The 19,385-nt window shown below is 37.1% G+C and overlaps 1 protein-coding gene across 1 annotated transcript; it reads right to left on the bottom strand.

The window, feature by feature from the left end:
* Positions 1 to 2,572: 2,572 nt before the first annotated feature.
* Positions 2,573 to 19,096, bottom strand: LOC122077284 (ADP-ribosylation factor GTPase-activating protein AGD2-like; the record flags this gene model as incomplete). Its single annotated transcript, XM_042643182.1, is given in 5 exon segments — positions 2,573 to 2,635; positions 4,777 to 4,847; positions 9,901 to 10,001; positions 11,354 to 11,430; positions 18,845 to 19,096. Coding segments are annotated over 5 exon segments (360 nt in total), but the record flags the coding sequence as incomplete, so codon positions are not given.
* Positions 19,097 to 19,385: the final 289 nt, after the last annotated feature.

Here is a 19,385-nt window from a genome sequence, read left to right on the forward strand (position 1 = left end):
GATACATCTTCCTTAAATGGGTAGATGAATTGGACGTGTACTTTAACAACTACAACTTGAAAGAGACAACATTTCGATATGCTTTCTCCCAGATGAGTGATTGTGCTCAAATCAAATGGAAAGTCCGTGAAAGGCAACTTCAAGCTCAAGGATGTGAGCCTAGAACATGGGAAGAAATGCAATACGAATTGCCAGGCATGTACCTATCTAAGCATGAACGAAGAATGTACTTCCCTAAACCAGATTTCCAAAAGCCACCCACAGTTGACAAAAGGAAGAAGGAATTATCGGCCTCTATTGTGCAACGCATTGCAAATGAGCAACGAGAGAAGACACCTCCAAGTCCAACCGATGAACTAGAGTTAAAAGTTGAGGTTACTGTTGAAGAAATTCCAGCAACTCCTATTGTTGAGGGAGAGGTAGTTATTGATGCCCCCATGAGTGGGATGAATGTGGAAGAAGTCAAAAGCGATACAGTCATAATGATGCACAAGGAGATCGAACCCAAGGAGATTGGTGCTCCAACAATTGTGATGCCTGTGAACAGCTAAGAGGAAGATCCTAAAGGAAACGAAATTGAAGTACTGGTTGACGATATCATTAAAGAGGCTGTGAATGATAAGGACAAAGGACTTGAAGAGTCTACGATTGAAGAAGAGCAAGTAGAGGAAGTGCTAAAAGATGACCCCATGGACACATCTGTATACATTGAAGTTGAGTATGTGGAGTTTGTCATCCCCTTGAAGTACCTTGAAGAGCATCAACCATGCCTATACGACTATATCCGTATGATCAAGAAACTACCTGAAGTTTTCTAAAGCTTGAAGAGAGATGTGCACCATGCTACAATCACCCTCACACTCTACAAAATTTAAGGAAAAATCTTTTCTAAGAGGGGGTGAATAGAAGCAGATCAAAGCTTGAAGGAGAAGACAAAAACAAGAGTCAGAAAATATTGTTCACAAAACACTGTTCACGTGGACAGTAACACGACTTACTGTTCACATGAACAGTACTTTGGGTCAATACCTTCTGTTTAGTTTCGTATTTAGTTTAGTTTGGTTAGTTTATATTTTCTAATTGAGCAAGTTATTCAAGTTAGTTTCCGTTTTGGTTAAACAATTAGTTTCTTATTTGAAATTAGATTAGCTTCCTTTTAAGTTCAGCTGTTAGTTTTTATAATTTTATTAAGCTTGGTTAGCAAATTAGACACAAATTAAAAAGTCTTATTTTAGTCCATTAGTTTCCTTTTATGTTATTTCTTAATGTCCAAGTTTTGTAAGGCTATGTAAAGCCATTGATCATAATGAAAAAATGGAGATGAAATTTATGAAGATTGAGTGTTTACTCATAGCTGAGATAGCTATTAACTTGAGAGGTGAGATACCCAAAAAATGAGGGTTGAGATACTCATTCCCTAAATCTTCTCCACCCTTCTCAACCCTCCATCGATTTTCTTTCTTTTCCTTTTATTTGTTTTTCTGTGAGAGAGTTTTTGAGTGATCATTACAAGCTTGCTGAAGTTCAGCCATCAAAAAACTAGTCGAAGGTCTGTAGCTATTGTACTGCAGAACTCAATAAAGTTTCCTAATTCATATCAGCAACATAACTCTCAATTCAACCATTGGAATTGGCTCATCTTTTGAGAGCTTGTTGACCCATCTAGGACCTTCATCTACTCTGAGCTTCAGCTCCATCTAAGCTACGGTTTGTGAGATCTCATATTTCTCCCTATTCAGCCAGATTTTTCATATCCTGCCAGGGAATAGGTCCTTTGTGATTCTAGTCCTACATTACCTGCTTGTCTTCAAAGAAAGAGGAGTAGTTTTGTGGGGCTAGGCTCCTTATGCTACTGTTTTGGGGTTTTGGAAGCAGCAGAAGAATTTTTTAAGACAATCCCAGAGTTTTCCCCAGGATATGTGCCAATATTGCCAGGTAGACAGGTACATATTGGATTGGGTTTTGACTTCCAAAGAATTTATTGGGGTAATATAGGATGTGTTTCTTTTCTAAGTGGGGATTCATGCTTTTTGACTGATATATTCAGTTTTTTCTTTATAAATACTATTTTGTTCTTTGTTTACATCATGGGGGATATTTAGATCTACAGTGGCACCCGCGCATATTTTTCTTAAAGAAATTACAATACGCTTTTATTGATTTACAAAAACAAAGAAAAGCTACGATCAGAAGAGCTTGATAATCTGCAGCCTAAAATGTATGAACTGATATGAGCCATTATTGATGGACTGGTCATAAACTCACAAAGAATTCAGAGACACCTGCATTGTGTGTCCTAGAGGTCAGTGGATATCTAGTGTGTACTGTGTAGGACATATACAGAAATGCCCCAACCCAACCCCCCCCCCAATCCAGTTTCTTTTCCTTACTATATTCCTTTGAGTAAATAAAATTAATTTAGAACTGATTCTAAAAAAAAAAAAAACTGCTTTCAACTTTATTCATACAAGACTAAAAAGCAGGATTGGAGACTAAAAATAGAAATTATGTAAACCCATCAGAAAAAAGAGGGCGGGAAAAAGAAACAAAAGAAGAAAAGAAAAGGAATCACCTTCACACCATGTAGATCAACAGACATAAACTGCGTCAAACGATCATTCAACATATGCTCTACCTGCAATATTAACAGAGGCCTCTCACTCCAATGGCAAAACTCTCACAATGATGAGCACATATAAATAAGAGAAAAACTGAGTTACACCTTGACCATGAACAACATCAAAAAGTGGCATAATCAAGTACAAGTGACATAAATTGACCAATAATTCTGACTGAAATAATTTAATAGATATATTTGAGATTGGAATTAAGACTTGTATATGGAAGTCTGCAGCAGTGTTCACTATTGTCATGGGCCTATTTTGAAAGCCCATATATGAGGGGATAAGTGGCCCATATGAATTTACCTAGTTAGTTGTATCAAGTCCTCTAAGGTTGGGAAGTCTTGGGGATGTCAATAGGTAGTTTCATAGTTAATTGTGAAAGACCTTGAAAATATAAAGTCATTAAGTATATTGAAAAGAGTCACAATGTAAGTCCTATAAATGTAAAGGCCATTAAGTCTGAGAGGAAGTTCCATTTAGTGTCTAGAACCCTCCCAGCCTCTATAAAAAGAGCTGCCTGTAAGCATTTGAAATCAGGAATTCAATGATATTTGGTTTTACCATTCTTCTGTGAGAGATGGACCGCAATGAGATGTTGTTCCTGGTGAGATGCTAGGGTGGTTGGTGAGATGCTGGCCTATGTTTTGGGTGAGACTATTCAAGAAACATCTTCTTATCTTTCTTACTTCTTCCTTTATTTAAAGTTCCCAATTCTGGTTGTGTTTTCACCTCCCTACGATCTTGTCTATCGAGGATTCTGATTTGTTGCAAGGACTGAACCAGACTCCATTGGTTCTCTACTGGTGTTGAACTTGAAGGTTGGGCAAGATTAAACATTAGTTGAGAGGAAAGAGAAAAGTAGTAACGTGCGGAAGTAGGGTTCCTTGTTTTTATCAGGCTGAAGTACTTTTTCTAATTCCCCTCATGTGCCAAATTCAATTGATTTATAAATCCTTACCTTTGGGAAAGGATTTAAAAGAGATAATTTAGGGCTTATAATTCGATCGAAAGTGGTCCCAATAAATGTTTTATATTTGTTATTTACTTAAGATATTATTCATAAATAAGCAAATACCCCCTATTTGAATCCAATAAAAATAGTTTAAAAATCAAATTCCAAGAGAATAAAAAGTCAACCCCCTAGTCCAAGAACAAAAACTGAATTTTTTATCGTAGGACAGATTTTCAACGTTCAAATGCTTGGGGTTTTCTCAATTCTAAAAATTTTATTAATCTTATCAAAGTAAAATATTGCTAAAAACCTAAAGTTCGGTAAAATAATCTTTTGTTTTGATGTCCATAAAATTATTTTCATTCAGGCAATTTTAACAGCATTCATGCGCTTTAAAATAAGTTTGACAAGAATATACCTTTGTCATTACAACTCAGATTTAAGCAATCTTAGGCTTGTTGGAAAGCTGGTTTTGTACTATAGCTAATGCAAAAAGTCTCATGTAAAAATAAGATCATTTGACAAGTCAAATTTATTTTAGAACAAGAGCATTTCTCTAAATGTTGATTTTTGATGACTTAATGTGACCTAATGTTGATTTTTTATGATTGGTGTAACTTAATGTTGATTTTTTATGACTTGATGCGACTTAATGTTGATTTTTTATGATACCAGGTATATGTAGCATACCAAATAATGTTAGAAAATATGGAAAAAAAATAAAAAATAACACTTGTTCGCCTTAAGGCGGCACCTTATTCGCCTAAACGCTTATGCAGCCTTCCAACGCCTTGGTGTCGTCCCACCTATGGTAATTCCATTTCCACTCTTAAAAAGAGCATCCACATGGTAGAATTGGGTAAATTCAATTTCCACCCTGTCCAATTCCATTGAACCAAACACACCCTAAAATAATTTGAGACATCAGTAAGGCCTAAAGATTAAATCTAAATAATGCTATAATGATTTTACCCATTAATCCTTTTTTACATTTTCCTTTCTGAAATTTTTATTTTTTTCAGTATTCAAAGCTTTAATGCCCATTTGGGTTACCCCCTGCTGGTCTAGCATAATGCCATGTTGAAGTGAAACCAGCAGAAAATGCTACTGTATGAGACAATGGATCATGCAATTGAATGGGTCAAGTGATCAAGCACTTCTAACAAGATTCTACAGATAAATGAAAGCCAGGTTACTTACTTGAGAGCGAAGAAGTTCCTTATAGCTACCAAGCTCACGAAATGCAGTCACAAACTTCGATATAACAGGACCTACAACATATAATGACTAAGAAAATTTTTCATAACATCAAACAGACTAAATTCATAGTCTAATAGCATATTGTAATTTCCATCTATGAGGAGAATATCAAGATGTGGCAACCAACCGGCATCACCTATCCCAGGTTAAAAGCAGCCCATTGGATCTAACCATCTGAGAATTTACATTGTTTAGGAACACCAAATTTAATGAAAAACTCCTATTGTGTAATATAATTTTGCATCCAAGGTTTGAGATTTTGACAGAATAGGTCATTTTGATTCCTACCGAAATCAGAATATTAAGTCGAACTAGTCGAAATCTGATCGGAATTTAGAAAATGAGTGAATGGAAATGAGAGGAAATCAAATACTACGAATTTGCAACGAAAGTTTAGGGGATGCTAAATTAAGCATTAATAAACATGTATTAGTGATCAGATGTACAAACCAAAAAAAAAAGAAGCAAACCAAAAGTGCTAATTAGATTTTTACTCTTTATTTTCCTAGTGTAAGCGTGCAAACATTGATCAAATCTAGCAAGAAAAAATGAACCAAGATGATTAGGGCCTGCATGATAACCATTCTATTTCCCTATTTCTCAGCTTTTCTGTTCCTAAAAAGTAAGGACAAAAAAAGAATAGAAATCCGTTTGTTAACACCAATTTATTTTTTTGTTCCTGGGAATGAACCGGGACCAATAGGTTGCTAGAAAATAAGAAAAAAGAAGCGAATTTTAGTAACTTCTCTACCCCAAGAACAAAAGAGAGATAGGGTCAAGGCTTTCTCACGAACGTGTTCGTGAGTCTTGTATCTCCTCCACAACAACTTCGAGCAACAGTTGGGGTTTTTTCTGCACCGAGGTAAGCTCGCTCTTCCCCTCTGATCTCTCACTCACTTTTTCTCTCTGATATCTCTTGGTCTCTTCCCTATATCTCTCCATTTCTCCCCTTCATTTCTCTCTGTGATCTATCTCCATCTCTTTTAGGGTTAGGTTTGTACGAGCTTATCTCCGCAAGAACCTCCAGCAACATCTCCACCAAAGTTATCTTCATCACCGTAATCTCCTTTTGTTTTGTATTTAATAGACAAGAAGAGATTGACAGCTTTCCTTTGCTTTTGCTTTCGTGGTGTCTCCATTCCTTTGCTGAATTAATTAATATTTTTTTTTCACACGACTCTGCTTTTCTAACCTTGGGAGGGGGTTCACGAGTTCTTCAGTTCTTCTGTGTCATACCTTTTATCCTTGCTTACCAACCAAATAAAATAAAGAAAAGCTAAAGCCCCCCATGTCTGCAAGCAACTACCAACCCAAACCAGTCCTTTCACACCCTTTTCCATTCCACCCAAAGATTAAATAGTAGAAAATCAAATCAATAGTCTCTCCCTTACTGATTATCAACAATCAGTTTCCACCCATAGTTGTCACGGGCGCCAAGGCGAGCCAAGACGATGGAGGGTTGTCTAAGCGCTTAGGCGAGAAGGCGCCCGCCTTAAGGCGAACTAGGCGAACAAGTGTTATTTTTTATTTTTCCTATTTTCTAACATTATTTAGTAAGTTATATATACCTTGTATCATAAAAAATCAAGATTATGCCACATCAAGTCATTAAAAATCAACATTTAGTCACATCAAATCATAAAAAATTAACATTAAGTCATATTAAGTTATAAAAAATCAACATTTAGAGAAATGCTCTTATTCTATAATAAGTTTGACTAGTCAAATGATTTTATTTTTACATGAGACTTTTTGTATTAGTTATAATATAAAACCAGCTTTCTAACAAGTCTAAGATTATTTAAATCTGAGTTGCAATGATAAAGTTATGCTTCAGTCAAACTTATTTTTAAGTGCGCGAATACTGTTAAAATCGCCTAAATGAAAATAATTTTATGAGTATCAAAACAAAATATTTTTTTACCGGACTTTTGGTTTTTAGCAATGTTTTAACATGATAGAATTTATAAAATTTTCATAATTGAGAAAAACCCTAGCATTTAAAAGTTGAAAATCGTCCCTATAACCAAAATCCAGTTTTTGTTCTTGGACTGGGGGGTTGACTTTTTATCCTTTTGGAATTTGATTTTTAAACTATTTTTATTGGATTCAAATAGGGGGTATTTGCTTATTTATGAATAATATCTTAAGTAAATGAAATAACAAATATTAAAAACATTTACTTGGATGATATTTGGCATAAATAAGTGTCGAAACACAAGGCAACATGCAGTACAACAAGGCGGCTGTCGCCTAGGCCCCAGGCAAACTGCCTGGACGCCTAGTTGTCGCCTAGGCGATGCCTTGACAACTATGTTTCCACCACCAAGACAACTTTCTTAAACATGTACTGAAAGGAAATTCTGGTTAATGTGCTATGGATTCTAGGCTGTAATCTAATTTTAAGACGAGATGGTTAGGAAGGATTCTGCAAAATGGGAGAAGAACCAATACTAAAGTATAACCGAAAGTGACCTAAAGCTGAAATTATAAGAAGAACCAGAATTATTAGAACTGATCTTCAAAGCTTTTTTTTTTAATGCTAGATGCCCAGCTTTTCCATTGGGAGTGTGGGAAATGTAGGGCAAATATAAAGGGAATAAAAATTTCAGTTTGTGCTATTATAATCCCAGCCAGTGAATGAAAATAATTATGCAAAGATAATTAAAGAAAGGATATGCTTGGCCAGATGTTTTTAGGTGTAGACATTGTGTTTATGTTATTTCCTCAAGTGCTCTCTCTTTTGAGGGATTTATTTATATAGTACTTTAAATACCCACAACTCCAATTGAATGTGTTATTGTGCTAATACTTACATAGGCCATATCAGTGTATGGAGTCTTATGATTTACAATCACTCATCAATATTAGGTTTAAATATTATTTTTATAAAAGTGATTGTTTTTTATGCTTTTGTTTCATTTGGGGGTTTTCATTGTTTTTGTCATGACATAGTTCTAATTAATTTAATAGATAACTTCAATTAGGTCAAAATGGATTCCCAATCTGATGCATTTAATGCTAAGTGGACCGAAGAAAACACTACTATATTTGTAAGGTTGATGGTGGAAAAGGTAAAAAATGGAAATCGAACATCATGTACATTCAACAAGGCTGGGTGGAATAATGTTAGGGAAGGATTTGAGAAAATAACAGGGCTTAAATATAGGATGGTGCAATTGAAAAATAAGGTAAATAAACTGAAGCAAGAGTATAGTAGCTTCAAAAAATTGTTGTCGACAAGTGGATTCGGTTGGAATCCTCTCACAAAGATTTGCATCGTACCATATTGTTGTCTCCTGGGTCCCCCCCCCCCTCTCTCCCCTTGAGGAGGATTTTTTATTTTCCTTTTCTCTTCCCCTCGGGCCTTGTAATTTTTTCTTTTTCTTCTTCTTCGTTGGTAATGAATTATATTATTCACCCAAAAATAAAACATTTGCGCTGTTGAGGACAATACTATTTGGGATATACATATAAAGGTAAGAATAGTCCCTGCCTCTACTTACTAAATTTATAAATTTAAAACATTATATATATATATATATATTTTAAATTTATAGTGACCATTTTGTAATGTCAGGATAATCCTCAATGGGAAAAATTCAAGAAATTTGGCCTTCCATTACGGCCTGGACTTTCAAGAGTTTTTGGTAATACATATGCTACTGGGGATGATACATTAGTAAATACTGAGAGACTTTCCAGAATCAGAAGAGGATGATAATGCTGGTCTTCCATTATGGCCTGAACTTTCAACAGTTTTTGGTAATACATATGCTGCTGGGTATGATACATTAGTAAATACTGAGGACTTTCCAGAATCAGAAGAGGATGATACTGCTGACTCTGCCATTAGAGAGCAGTACAAGGATTCTAATAATGTATTTAATGATGCTGTGTTTGGAAATGACCTAGATGGTTCCTCCAAACATACCACATAGACAGGACTCCAAAGGCCAAGAGGAGGGGTGGCAGTAGCTCCAATGTCTCAATGGCCTGTAAGGCGGCTATTCAAGAAATAGTGAAATCTAGGGGGAGTCACCGCACCAAGGGCTCTGACACATCTAACCATCATCAAGTGATCGAGGACCTCTGTTCCATCACAAGTGTTATGGATGTCCTCTAATAGCAAGACTGATTTGGAGGAAGATTTATATTTCATAGCATTTCCTATTTTTGTTGCGAGCCAGGGATGGAGAGAATTAAAATAAGATGGATGAAGTGGAGAGGTGCATCCAGAGTGTCGTGTGATCAACGTATTCCTTTAAAACTTTAAAAAAAAAAAAAAAAAAAAAGAGTCAATACAGCCGGCTATGATGTATGGTGCAGAATGTTGGGCATTAAGAAGCATCATGTAGACAAACTCAGTGTAACAAAGATGAGAATGTTGAATGTATGTGTGGCAAAACTAGGAATGATAAAGTAAGGAATTATCATATTATAACTGATTTAAGTGTAGTGCCTATACATGATTAGCCACAAGAAAGTCGTTTGAAGTGGCATGGCTATGTTTAACAGAGGTCTTTTAATGCTCCAGTATGAAGGAGTGATTTGATTCAGATCGAAGGAACTAAAGAGCTAGGGGCAAACCTAAGATGACCCTAGGAGAAGTGGTGAGGAAAGACATTCCGATGCAATTGGGCTCCAATTCAAGGTCTTTTGACATGATTTGGAATGCCATCTTCTTCGATGTTAGCTTCAAAGCTCGCTCACTCCCTTTCCGGCAACCACGAGACTCCCCTCGGAACAGTTTGATTGTGGCTGCTTGGGGCCTCTCCCCTCCCTCTGCCCCCCCCCCCACCTAGTCCTTTCCATGGGCTGTTTCATCCTCCCCACCCACCAGCCCCTCCCTAGGGCTTGTATCATTCTTCCCCCTTCCCCCTGCCCCTCCCTCGGGCTTGTATCATTCTCCCCCCCCCTCTCCTTTGTCCTTTTGCCCCTAGGGGTTGTACATTCCCTCTTTTTTCCCTCTCTTGGTAATGAATTTATTATTCACCCAAATAATATATATATATATATACACACAACAAAAGAAGAACATGAAGATGGAAAAGTCTCAAGAACCTCCAATTGACAAACTAACGGGATCATCATTTCCACCACCAAATGCTTCTAAAGAGTCTGCAAACGCAATATCTCCATCACATGCTTCTTCAAGTGCTGTCCTGAGGATTAGAAATGAAACATAAGCAACTTTTCTTGCAGATATAGCTCAACTTAAGTTTCTGAGTATTAAGAGAATGCATAAGTCTGCAGTACACGTGAGTAAATACATATGCATCCATCAAGATTCATGTATACATAAATTAACAAAGGCACATGCAATTTGTAACAAATTATGAATTGTGTACCAATATCACATACAAATGAATGCACACATGCATCAAGATATGAATCATGTCCCGATATCACGTACAAAACATATGAATACATACAACTATATACTTCGAATGGATAAGTTAAAACAGATTTTAGCCTCGCAGACAAAATATGTGCTTAACTTCCCTCCAAGTATGCAAAGTGAAAAGTAATTGCCATTTCAGAACACACAACAGAAGAATTTAAAGTTCAAGTGCAAGTAATAGCACAAACAGTGTGCTTGAATATAATTCCCTTCATAAAAGCAAGCAAGATGAAGATGTATTGCCCTAAATAGAGTGAAATGGAAAAACATTATTCATGTAGCCAACCCCAAGTAGTTGGAATATGCCTTTCTTAAGTTTAAACTGGTTCAGGAAATGACATCCAATTCAAGGAAATATTTCATTATGCAACACCCGACAATCTTGTGATCATAAGCCATCAGCTGTTCCTCATAGTGTCAAGAGTGATGAGGGGATACTGGGTTTAGAAGTTTGTAAAACAGTTGACAGGAGTTTAAAAACCAAGACCGGGAGCCCTTCCAACTGCAGCATCCATATTTTTTCATCTGTGGAATTCCTGGGGATTTGTCATGACATTAATTAGGTTTCTCAATTCCTTAAATGAAGACAAACATTGATCAGTGGAATTCCTGGGGATTTGTCATGACACAAATTAGGGTTCTCAATTCCTTAAATGAAGACAAACATTGAAGACTCATGTCATCGACCTAGAGCACATTTGAGGTGAACTACAGCATTACATCATTTTTGATCGAACTCAATTTCCAATGAGGTATGGTCAACGAAATTAAAGCCCTAGTGGGGGCTTTTGATCCTGGTACGGCAATGGCTCAATGGAGAAATAAAACAATAGCATGCCTACAGACACTGACAAGTTTAAAAAGAATCTTTAAGAGAAGGAAGAAAAGAAAAATCCGATACATAACCATATGATTTGTCCCTGGATAATTCATTCCTACCAAGATGCTCAGCAGTTTACAAGAACACAGCCACTTTAATATCAGAAAAATGTAATAGAATTATAGAAATAGTAAACAGTTTAATACTGACTTGAATTTCTCATAGGCATTATTAGCTATATACCTGAGATTAGATACATGGAATATACTGGCAGTATAGCTTAATGTACTTACATAAATTTCTTACATCCTTTACAAAGTCTTTGGCAGCGATCTTTTAACTCATCTGTGGTTTGCTCAAGTGAATGTACCTACTCCCAAAAAAAGGGAAAAAAAAACAGAAGAGAAAGGAAAGGGATTAGTCCTACCACTCCAAACAATGGACCAAAAATAAATTAATGAAAGGGGTTTTTTAAGTTAATTGGTCAATAATAGTAAACTAAATGAATACAAAATTTAACATCAAATTAGAAATAACGAAATCACCATGTCTTGGGGGCATGAATCATTCTGTGTCAGATAATCTGGTGTTCTCTGATATAGTAACTAAGATACAGATAGCAATTGGGCATGCTGTATCATGTATAATGTAGTGTAATCCCAAAGATTGAGATTGAAAGTCGTGTTTGGTCACTTGCTTTCATGATTTTTGAATCCTTGAGACTATACACCTTAAATATCATCCATCAACTATAAACCATGGTCCTGGGAATCAAAAGGGATCAATATTACAATACTTTTAACCTCCGTCACAATTGGTGAAATAAACAGAATTCTATAGGCCCCATCCTTTATGGTAATGGATGGAGAACCTTTTTTTTTTTTTTTTTCTGGGGTGGGGTGGGTGGGGGGGGGGGGAGAAAACCAATTTTAATGAAGCCAAATCACAACAGCACAGTGAATCAATGATATATAGAGACACACAGAAGTACTTGCTGCCATACTGATAAAATTGTTACAACCACACATCCCAAGAACTCAAGCTGTTAAGTAAGGGCCACAACAATATATATCTCAACACACAGCACCACAAATAAAAGGTAACCACCCTGATCAAATGATCATCCAAGCAAACCTCGACACAATTGAGGATGCCTCAAAGGCAACTCACAAGAGAATAGAATTCCCAAAACAGATCACAGTAACGTTATCGTGGCTGGACCAGCATGAACCGATCCGAAAACCCAGACCACGTGAACCGCTTTTGGTCAATTAAGGCTTCGTAGGGGATAGCATTGTAATTTTTTACTTTATTATGCTTCATTTTGGGTTAACCAAGTAGGGGAATTTTTCTTCTATCAATAAAATTTTTGGGCCCGGCCAGGGCAACCTAGATAAGTTCCTGGTTAAAAAAAAAAAAAAAATGGTTCTTCATGGAGGTGAAGTTGTGAAGCTGTGTGTGACTGCCTGCTGATAAGCCAGTGCTTTCCTCCTCCGATTCTTGCTTTTTTCTTCTTCTTTATTCCAGATATGATTCCTCTTCACTATTCCTCTCTTTTGTTTTCTTATTATTTGTATCCCCATCTTCTTCTTCCTTCTATTTTTTTTCCCTATTTTGCATTTCTGGACTTCACCAATCATACGCTGCCCTGTTCTAGAAGTACCAGCTGTCCCCTCCTGTTGGCTTTGATCTCTTCCCTCCCTTTCTCTTTCTCACTAAGATTGTGGGTATGAGATCCCCTTCCCTAGGCGATTCAACCTGCCCAATTTGACTTATACAATCACCACTATGCTGAAAATCAAACCCATTTTTTTCAGACCTGATCATACTCTTACCCCAGATCTGATTTCAGGGCAATCCAGTTCCCTTAGTGCTTGTCCTTTCACTTGATAATGTCATTCTTAGGAGCGTTACAAGTGCCTGAAATTTCAGTCTGATTGATGTTCTTAGGAAGAAGCGCAATCAACTGAATGTTCTGGTTTACTGCTAGTTGATGTAGATCCCCACTTTGGGCTGAGCTATTGCAGGAGGAAAGCTTAGTCCAAATAGGGCTAGTCGATCTCCACTTAAGTCCACTTAAGTGGTTATTAAAGTGTTAATTTATTTCACTCGTTAATAAGGCCCATTAGGCCCATCGATTTAAGTTGTCAATAAGGCCCATTAATGGCCATCAATTTACTTGTAATGAAGCCCATTACTGGCTAGTAGTTAGTGACTAATTAGTTTCCTAAGTTTGACTAGGTTTATAATGTTAGTCCTAGTAGGAGTACAACTCCTAGTTCTAATGTGACTGCTAATAGCATAGTTTCTGCCCTCTATTTATAGAGGAGCTCTTGTACTCAAGAATTTCAGATTAGAATAAACAAAATTTGCAGTTAATGGCTTCTAAACAGCCGAGATAACTGTGGGTGAGATGCCCGGGCCAAGATAGCCACCCCCACCCACGATTCTCTTGGTTACTTGCTTCTTTCTTCTACTGTAATTCTCTGTTATTAGTTCTTATCTGCTGTGAGATTCAAGGAGTGCAAATCAGATTCTGTTAAGGTTCATTACAGTCAAGATCGACCAGCACCAGTGGAGGTTTTGGGAGAAAGACCGATCTCCTCTATCTTCCATATCTGAGTTCTGTTTTGTAAACCCTTCTAAGGGTGTATCCTAGACTGCCTAAGGATCAATCGATCCACGTCTGAAGGCCAGTTATCAGTCCAGCAGTGGTTCTTGATTCTTGAAGCATTTTTTCTATTTTCTCTCTCCAAGGGCTAAAATCAAGAAACTTCATATCTTTCTCATCAGCGGGCAGAATCAGTTCATCTTTGGAGGTTTTGTCCTTCATCATAAGGCCTACAATCAACCAGAATTGCAGCTCCATCAGAGCTCTACAGAACAAACAGAAGGTACCCTAATCTCTCCTAATCGCAGGGTTTTCTCTCTCCAATCGGTTTGTTTTTTGGTTGAGTTTTGCTTCTGAATCGTCCTTTGATATTTGGGGGTTTATTGCTGGTCTTAGTTCCCTTGTTTCCCTATTGCTATCTCTGATTTTTATCAAGCTAATTCTAAAGTCCTATTTGATTTAGGTTTAGGGTTGCAATACATTGGGGGTAGTTCTTTGTAATCTACTTCTACATTACTAGTTCCTGCAGTCAAATGGTTGTAGACAACCTTCACTTGATTATTACAACTAAGGTTGTGACACCCAAGAATACCAAATGGTATCAAAGCAGACCCCAACAACGTGTGGGGCTACAGCGAGGACGTTGTGCCGAAAGGAGGGAAGTTGTGACACCCAAAAATACGACAAATACCAGACCCGCCTGGGAGATCGGTGAGGTGTCCCCACCAAGAATACAGCAAGTACTAGGAGGTTTGGGAGATCGATGAGGGTGTGTAAACTTTAGTCCCACATTGCCTAGGGAGAGATTACTAAGCTAGTTAATAACCTCTAGCCTTCTTAACATGGCACAATGCATTTTAAAGCCTTGAGGCCCATGGGTCAAAGAGGACAATATTGTGCAAGGTTAATGGAGCCGAGGCGTTACAAATGACACTAGAGCAAACCCCGACAACGTGTGGGGCCACAACGAGGGCGTTGTGTTGAAAGGGGAGAAGTTGTGACACTCAAGAATACGGCAAATACTAGGGGGTTTGAGAAATCAGTGAGAGTGTGCAAACTTTAGTCCCACATCACCTAAGGAGAGATCAATGAGCTAGTTAATAACCTTTAGCCTCCTTAACATGGCACAATGCGTTTTAAAGCCTTGAGCCCCACGGGCCAAAGAAGACAATATTGTGTAAGGTTAATGGGGCCGGGTGTTACAAAGGGCTTGGTTCTTCAATATTACATGAAAGCCCACCTAACCCTATTTGTTCCTATTTAAAATCCACCTTGATTTTTAATTCCAGAAGACCCCCTCTCTTCGCATTCTATCTAAAATTTATCCCCTCATTTGTTTACGTACTCTTAATTACAGAATTGTCATAGCTTTAATTTTTTAGTAATTTATCACTGGCGTAGGCCCATAGCAAACCATAATTATCGTTTTCAAACCCCAGGTTGCATCAGTCCGACAACCCCTTGCTTAGCTAGCTTGTCCGCAACCTCATTTGCACTTCTAGTCTGCCAACTCAACTGAATACTAATTTGAGCTGCTAGCAAAAAATTGGCCATGATAAATAAACTGACACCAGCATCTGAGTAATAAAAAGAAGTGAAAAATACAGGGTCAAGAATGACAGAGGAGCTGCAAAACAAGTTAAGGAAATTGGAGAGATGTCATAGAATCAAAAAGAAATTCGAAAAGCAAGACACAGAAAAAAAAAAATAACAGAATATGCCATGTTGCAAACTAAGAAAAGAAAATATGGACAACAGCTTTCCATACAATCCAAAGACCATGTCAGTCTCTGGATCAGCCATTTAGGTTTCCCTTCCCATTTGGCATCGCCCAATGGCTACTCTTCTGCCTCCTAATTCTCTAGTCTCTTAGAATCGGTCAAAACTCGAAAGTCAGCATCTTTTCTGTGGAGGAGCTCCATTTTCTGGTGACGACAGTGAGTTTGAGGAGTTTTTAAACCCGCAAGTCGCAAACTCTTCTTCTTCTCAGATTCGCATTTTCTAGGTATTTGGTTTCATTCTTTTAGTTTCAATTATCTCTTTTCTCTCAGCCTCTGCGACTGGAGGAGCCTCCATTCTCGGTAAGTTTGATTTTTTTTCCCTTTTTTTTCCTCTCAGATGGAAAAACCAGACCATAACCTGCAGGTTCTTCACTTCTCATCTTCTAAACTTCTCAGTTTCAGTAATCCCTTAGCCAAGGTTCGAAGTTTTGGTTTCAAACCAGGTTTCGACTTTGCCCGAAACCAAAGTATTAAGCGAAACTGTGAAATTTAGACTGAAACCTAGCAAGTTTCAGCAGCAGATCTTGACTGCTGTTTCAAGGCCCTAATGGCAAAATTAGGTCCCGGGACTTCTAGTAAACCTTATTTTAGGCCATCTAAAACATAGTAGATACCTTAGATTATAAAAATTTAAAAGAAATAAATAAATAAAAACACACCAAAAATGGTAGTTTGGGTGATAGTGTACGCTGTAAGCTGTTGCATACTTTCTCTATTATAACCTATTATACATAATTTAGTACTAGATCACACATAATTCAATTAAAACAACTAAAATATGCATTACTAAATTAAAAAACATAAAATTATAAACCATTTCATAATTATCAAATGTTACACAATGGTTTTATACAAACATATGGGAATGATTTGGCCAAAAATCACAGACTAATGTTTTCTAGGAAGTTTCCCTCTTTAGAGTCCAAAGTGTCAAAAGTAGAGAAACAAAACTGAAACCCAAAACACAGTCAAAATTTTGCCAAAACTATGATGTTTCGATCAAAACCATACATTCTATACAAGAGTTTTGACCGAAATGACACCAAAATCTGAAACATGGTGATGAAATTTCAACCGAGACTTGGTACCTAGGTATCGCACCAGGTTTCATTTCGAACTTTATCAAAATCAAAAAAATTAGCGAAATTTTGATAGAAATTGCTCTCAACAGTTGACATCTCACTTATCGCCAATCGGCTACTACGGCTGAATGAGGAAGAATTACATTTTCTGGTTGAATGAATGATTTTCCTCTTCTTTTTTATCTTTTGCCATTCCAATGGACTATAGAAAGTCTATGCAATAGTCGATAACCTTATGATGGGGTTTCTAGCATCTAAGGGTGAATTAGGATTAGGGTCTCTAGCATCTTGATGGGTAATGCAGTCTTCCAATACATTATTACTCAATATGTCTTCATTTAGTAGGCTGTAGAAATAACCTTTTCATCTCTCCTTAATGTCGTCCTCATCCCTTATTAGTACTTTACCATCTTCACTTTTAATACATCTAACATGGTCAAGATCTCTACTCTTCCTTTCCCTTGGCTATTGTATAAATATTCTTATAAAGATCTTTATATTTCCCTTCCCTTGCTTTTCCCACAATCTCTTAGCTTTATTTCTGGAAAATTTGTACCTTTTTAGATCCTTTACATCCTTAGTCCTTCGTCATGCCTTCAAACTAACTTTCTTAGTCTCAATGCCTGCTTTAACCTCATCATCGCACCACCAAATCTCCCTAGAGGAATAACGCATTCCTTTTGATTCGCCTAAGACAACTTTAATAACCTTCTTAATACAAGTAATCATCTTGTTCCACATCAAATTAGCGTCTCCCTCAAAGTCCTACTTTCCTTGTTTAGTCATTTTATCAGTAAATTGTTTCAAATTATCTCCTTTAAAGCTCCACCACCTTATCCTAAGGCAATTAAGCTCACCTTTCTTACGATTCTACGTGGTGAAGCACATGACCACTATCTATGTCGTGTGGTTAGGCTCTCCCCAAGTATAAATTTACAGTTCTTACATAACAATATAGCAGGCCTTCTAGTTAGGAAGAAATCTAGTTGGCTACTAGAATGCCCACTTTTGAAGGTAACTAAATGCTCCACTCTCTTTTCAAAGTAAGTGTTTACAATGGATAAATCATAAGCCACAAAAAAATCTAAAACTGAGATCCCCTCTTCATCCCTCTCTCCAAAACCATATCCTCCATGTACACCTTCATAGCCTCTTTGATCTCTCCCAGCATGTCTATTCAGATCAATTCCTATACTAATCTTTTCTCCTTAACTAGACACCTTGTACTAATCCATCCATGTGTTCCCAAAATTGTAACTTACTACTTTTATCCAATCCTACTTTGGTTGTGTAAGCGTTAATCATATTGACACCTTTTTTTCCAACACAAGCTTGATAGATATAATCCTATCTCCAAGTATTTTAGCATCCATTACATCATTCATTAAATCTTTTTATCCATTACTAAGTCCTCTCCATTTTTATTACTTTTATCCCCCATATACCAAAGTTTAAGTCAACCAACTCCTTACCCTTTTTATCCTTTCATCTGTTCTTCTCCTCATAACATCTATCAATTCTAGACTCTCATTTATTAAAGATCCAACGTTCCAAGATGCTAAATGTAATCAATAAACAAGATACTCACGAGAACCCTCCACACCCCACCCCCAAAAAAAAAAAAAAAAAACAACTACAAAGATACCAGACTAGAGGTGCTGTTAAGGACCGTGGCCCATAGTCCCCTGGTTTTGGATCCATTCCCGCCTTCACCTTGGTGGAACTGGTTGAAGGGGTTAAGGGGAGGCAGGGTGAAGTTGTAAGCAACAAAAAGAAAAATACCTAAAAATTCTGATAATGAAAAACATAATTATCCACCCACTCAAACAAATCTTAAGAAACTTAGTTATTAAAACAAAGAGGTACATTTCAACTGCACCCTGTATATCTTTCACAAATGTCTTGCATTTTTTAATAGCTGGGCAGGTGGATCTCCATGGGCAACAAGTATGACACAAACCCAAGGATCTTATCTTAAGCTTTTGCTATTCTTCCCTTAATTTTAATTCCACGAGTATTGGGAACTCAAAAACCAAACGGTTTGAACAAACAGCAAAGAGCTAGTCATAGGGTATGTGGTTTCTTATCAGCCTTCTGATTTTCTACAAGATCAGCTAACAAAATAAATTTATTGGTTTTCAATTTAGTGATCAAAACCAGAGCCCCAGACTAGTCTGTAATGAAACCAAATTCAACACAGATATCTATTACACTTCTAACGCAAACTCAAAAGACAAACAAGATCTAATAACACCAAATGTGTAGAAAAAATGAGGATCTACGGTACGAGAGTTATCGTCTGAAACCGACCTGTTTCCGGAACATTGGGGAATCTTCGAGCTTGATGAAGGCCGCCATTGTTCTTTGCAGGGGATGAGACGCCAACGGGCAACGGCTTGACAAAGGCGAAAGAAATGGAAGTTCTCTCTCTCTCTCTCTCTTCCCCTCTTTCTACTGTAGTTCAGATCTTCAGATCGAGAAGGAATCGGTCGTAAATGATTGAAGGATTATGACGTTAAAAAAATAAAAATAGAAGACTGATTCATGTAATTAATTACTTTGTGAAGTGAGCGCATGTATTTGAGTCATCACTCGTCATATGACACCTTTTTTTTCTTTTCTTTTTTTTTTCTTTCTTTTAGCGACAAACCTATCGTGTGTCCCACCGTTCTCTACTTCCTAGATTCGACCATTATTTTGGTTTTTCGGTAGAGGAGGCCAGAGAGACCATCATTATTGATTACCCAAAGTAATTATAATAGCGGGAGGAGTTTCTATAAAAGGCAGCGTGGTTTCTCTATCAACATAAGGGTCAATGGAAGTGTACATAAAAGCACTCATAAATTTTTAC

The sequence above is a fragment of the Macadamia integrifolia genome, chromosome 1 (assembly GCF_013358625.1).
Source record: "Macadamia integrifolia cultivar HAES 741 chromosome 1, SCU_Mint_v3, whole genome shotgun sequence".
NCBI classification, from domain to species: Eukaryota; Viridiplantae; Streptophyta; class Magnoliopsida; order Proteales; family Proteaceae; genus Macadamia; species Macadamia integrifolia.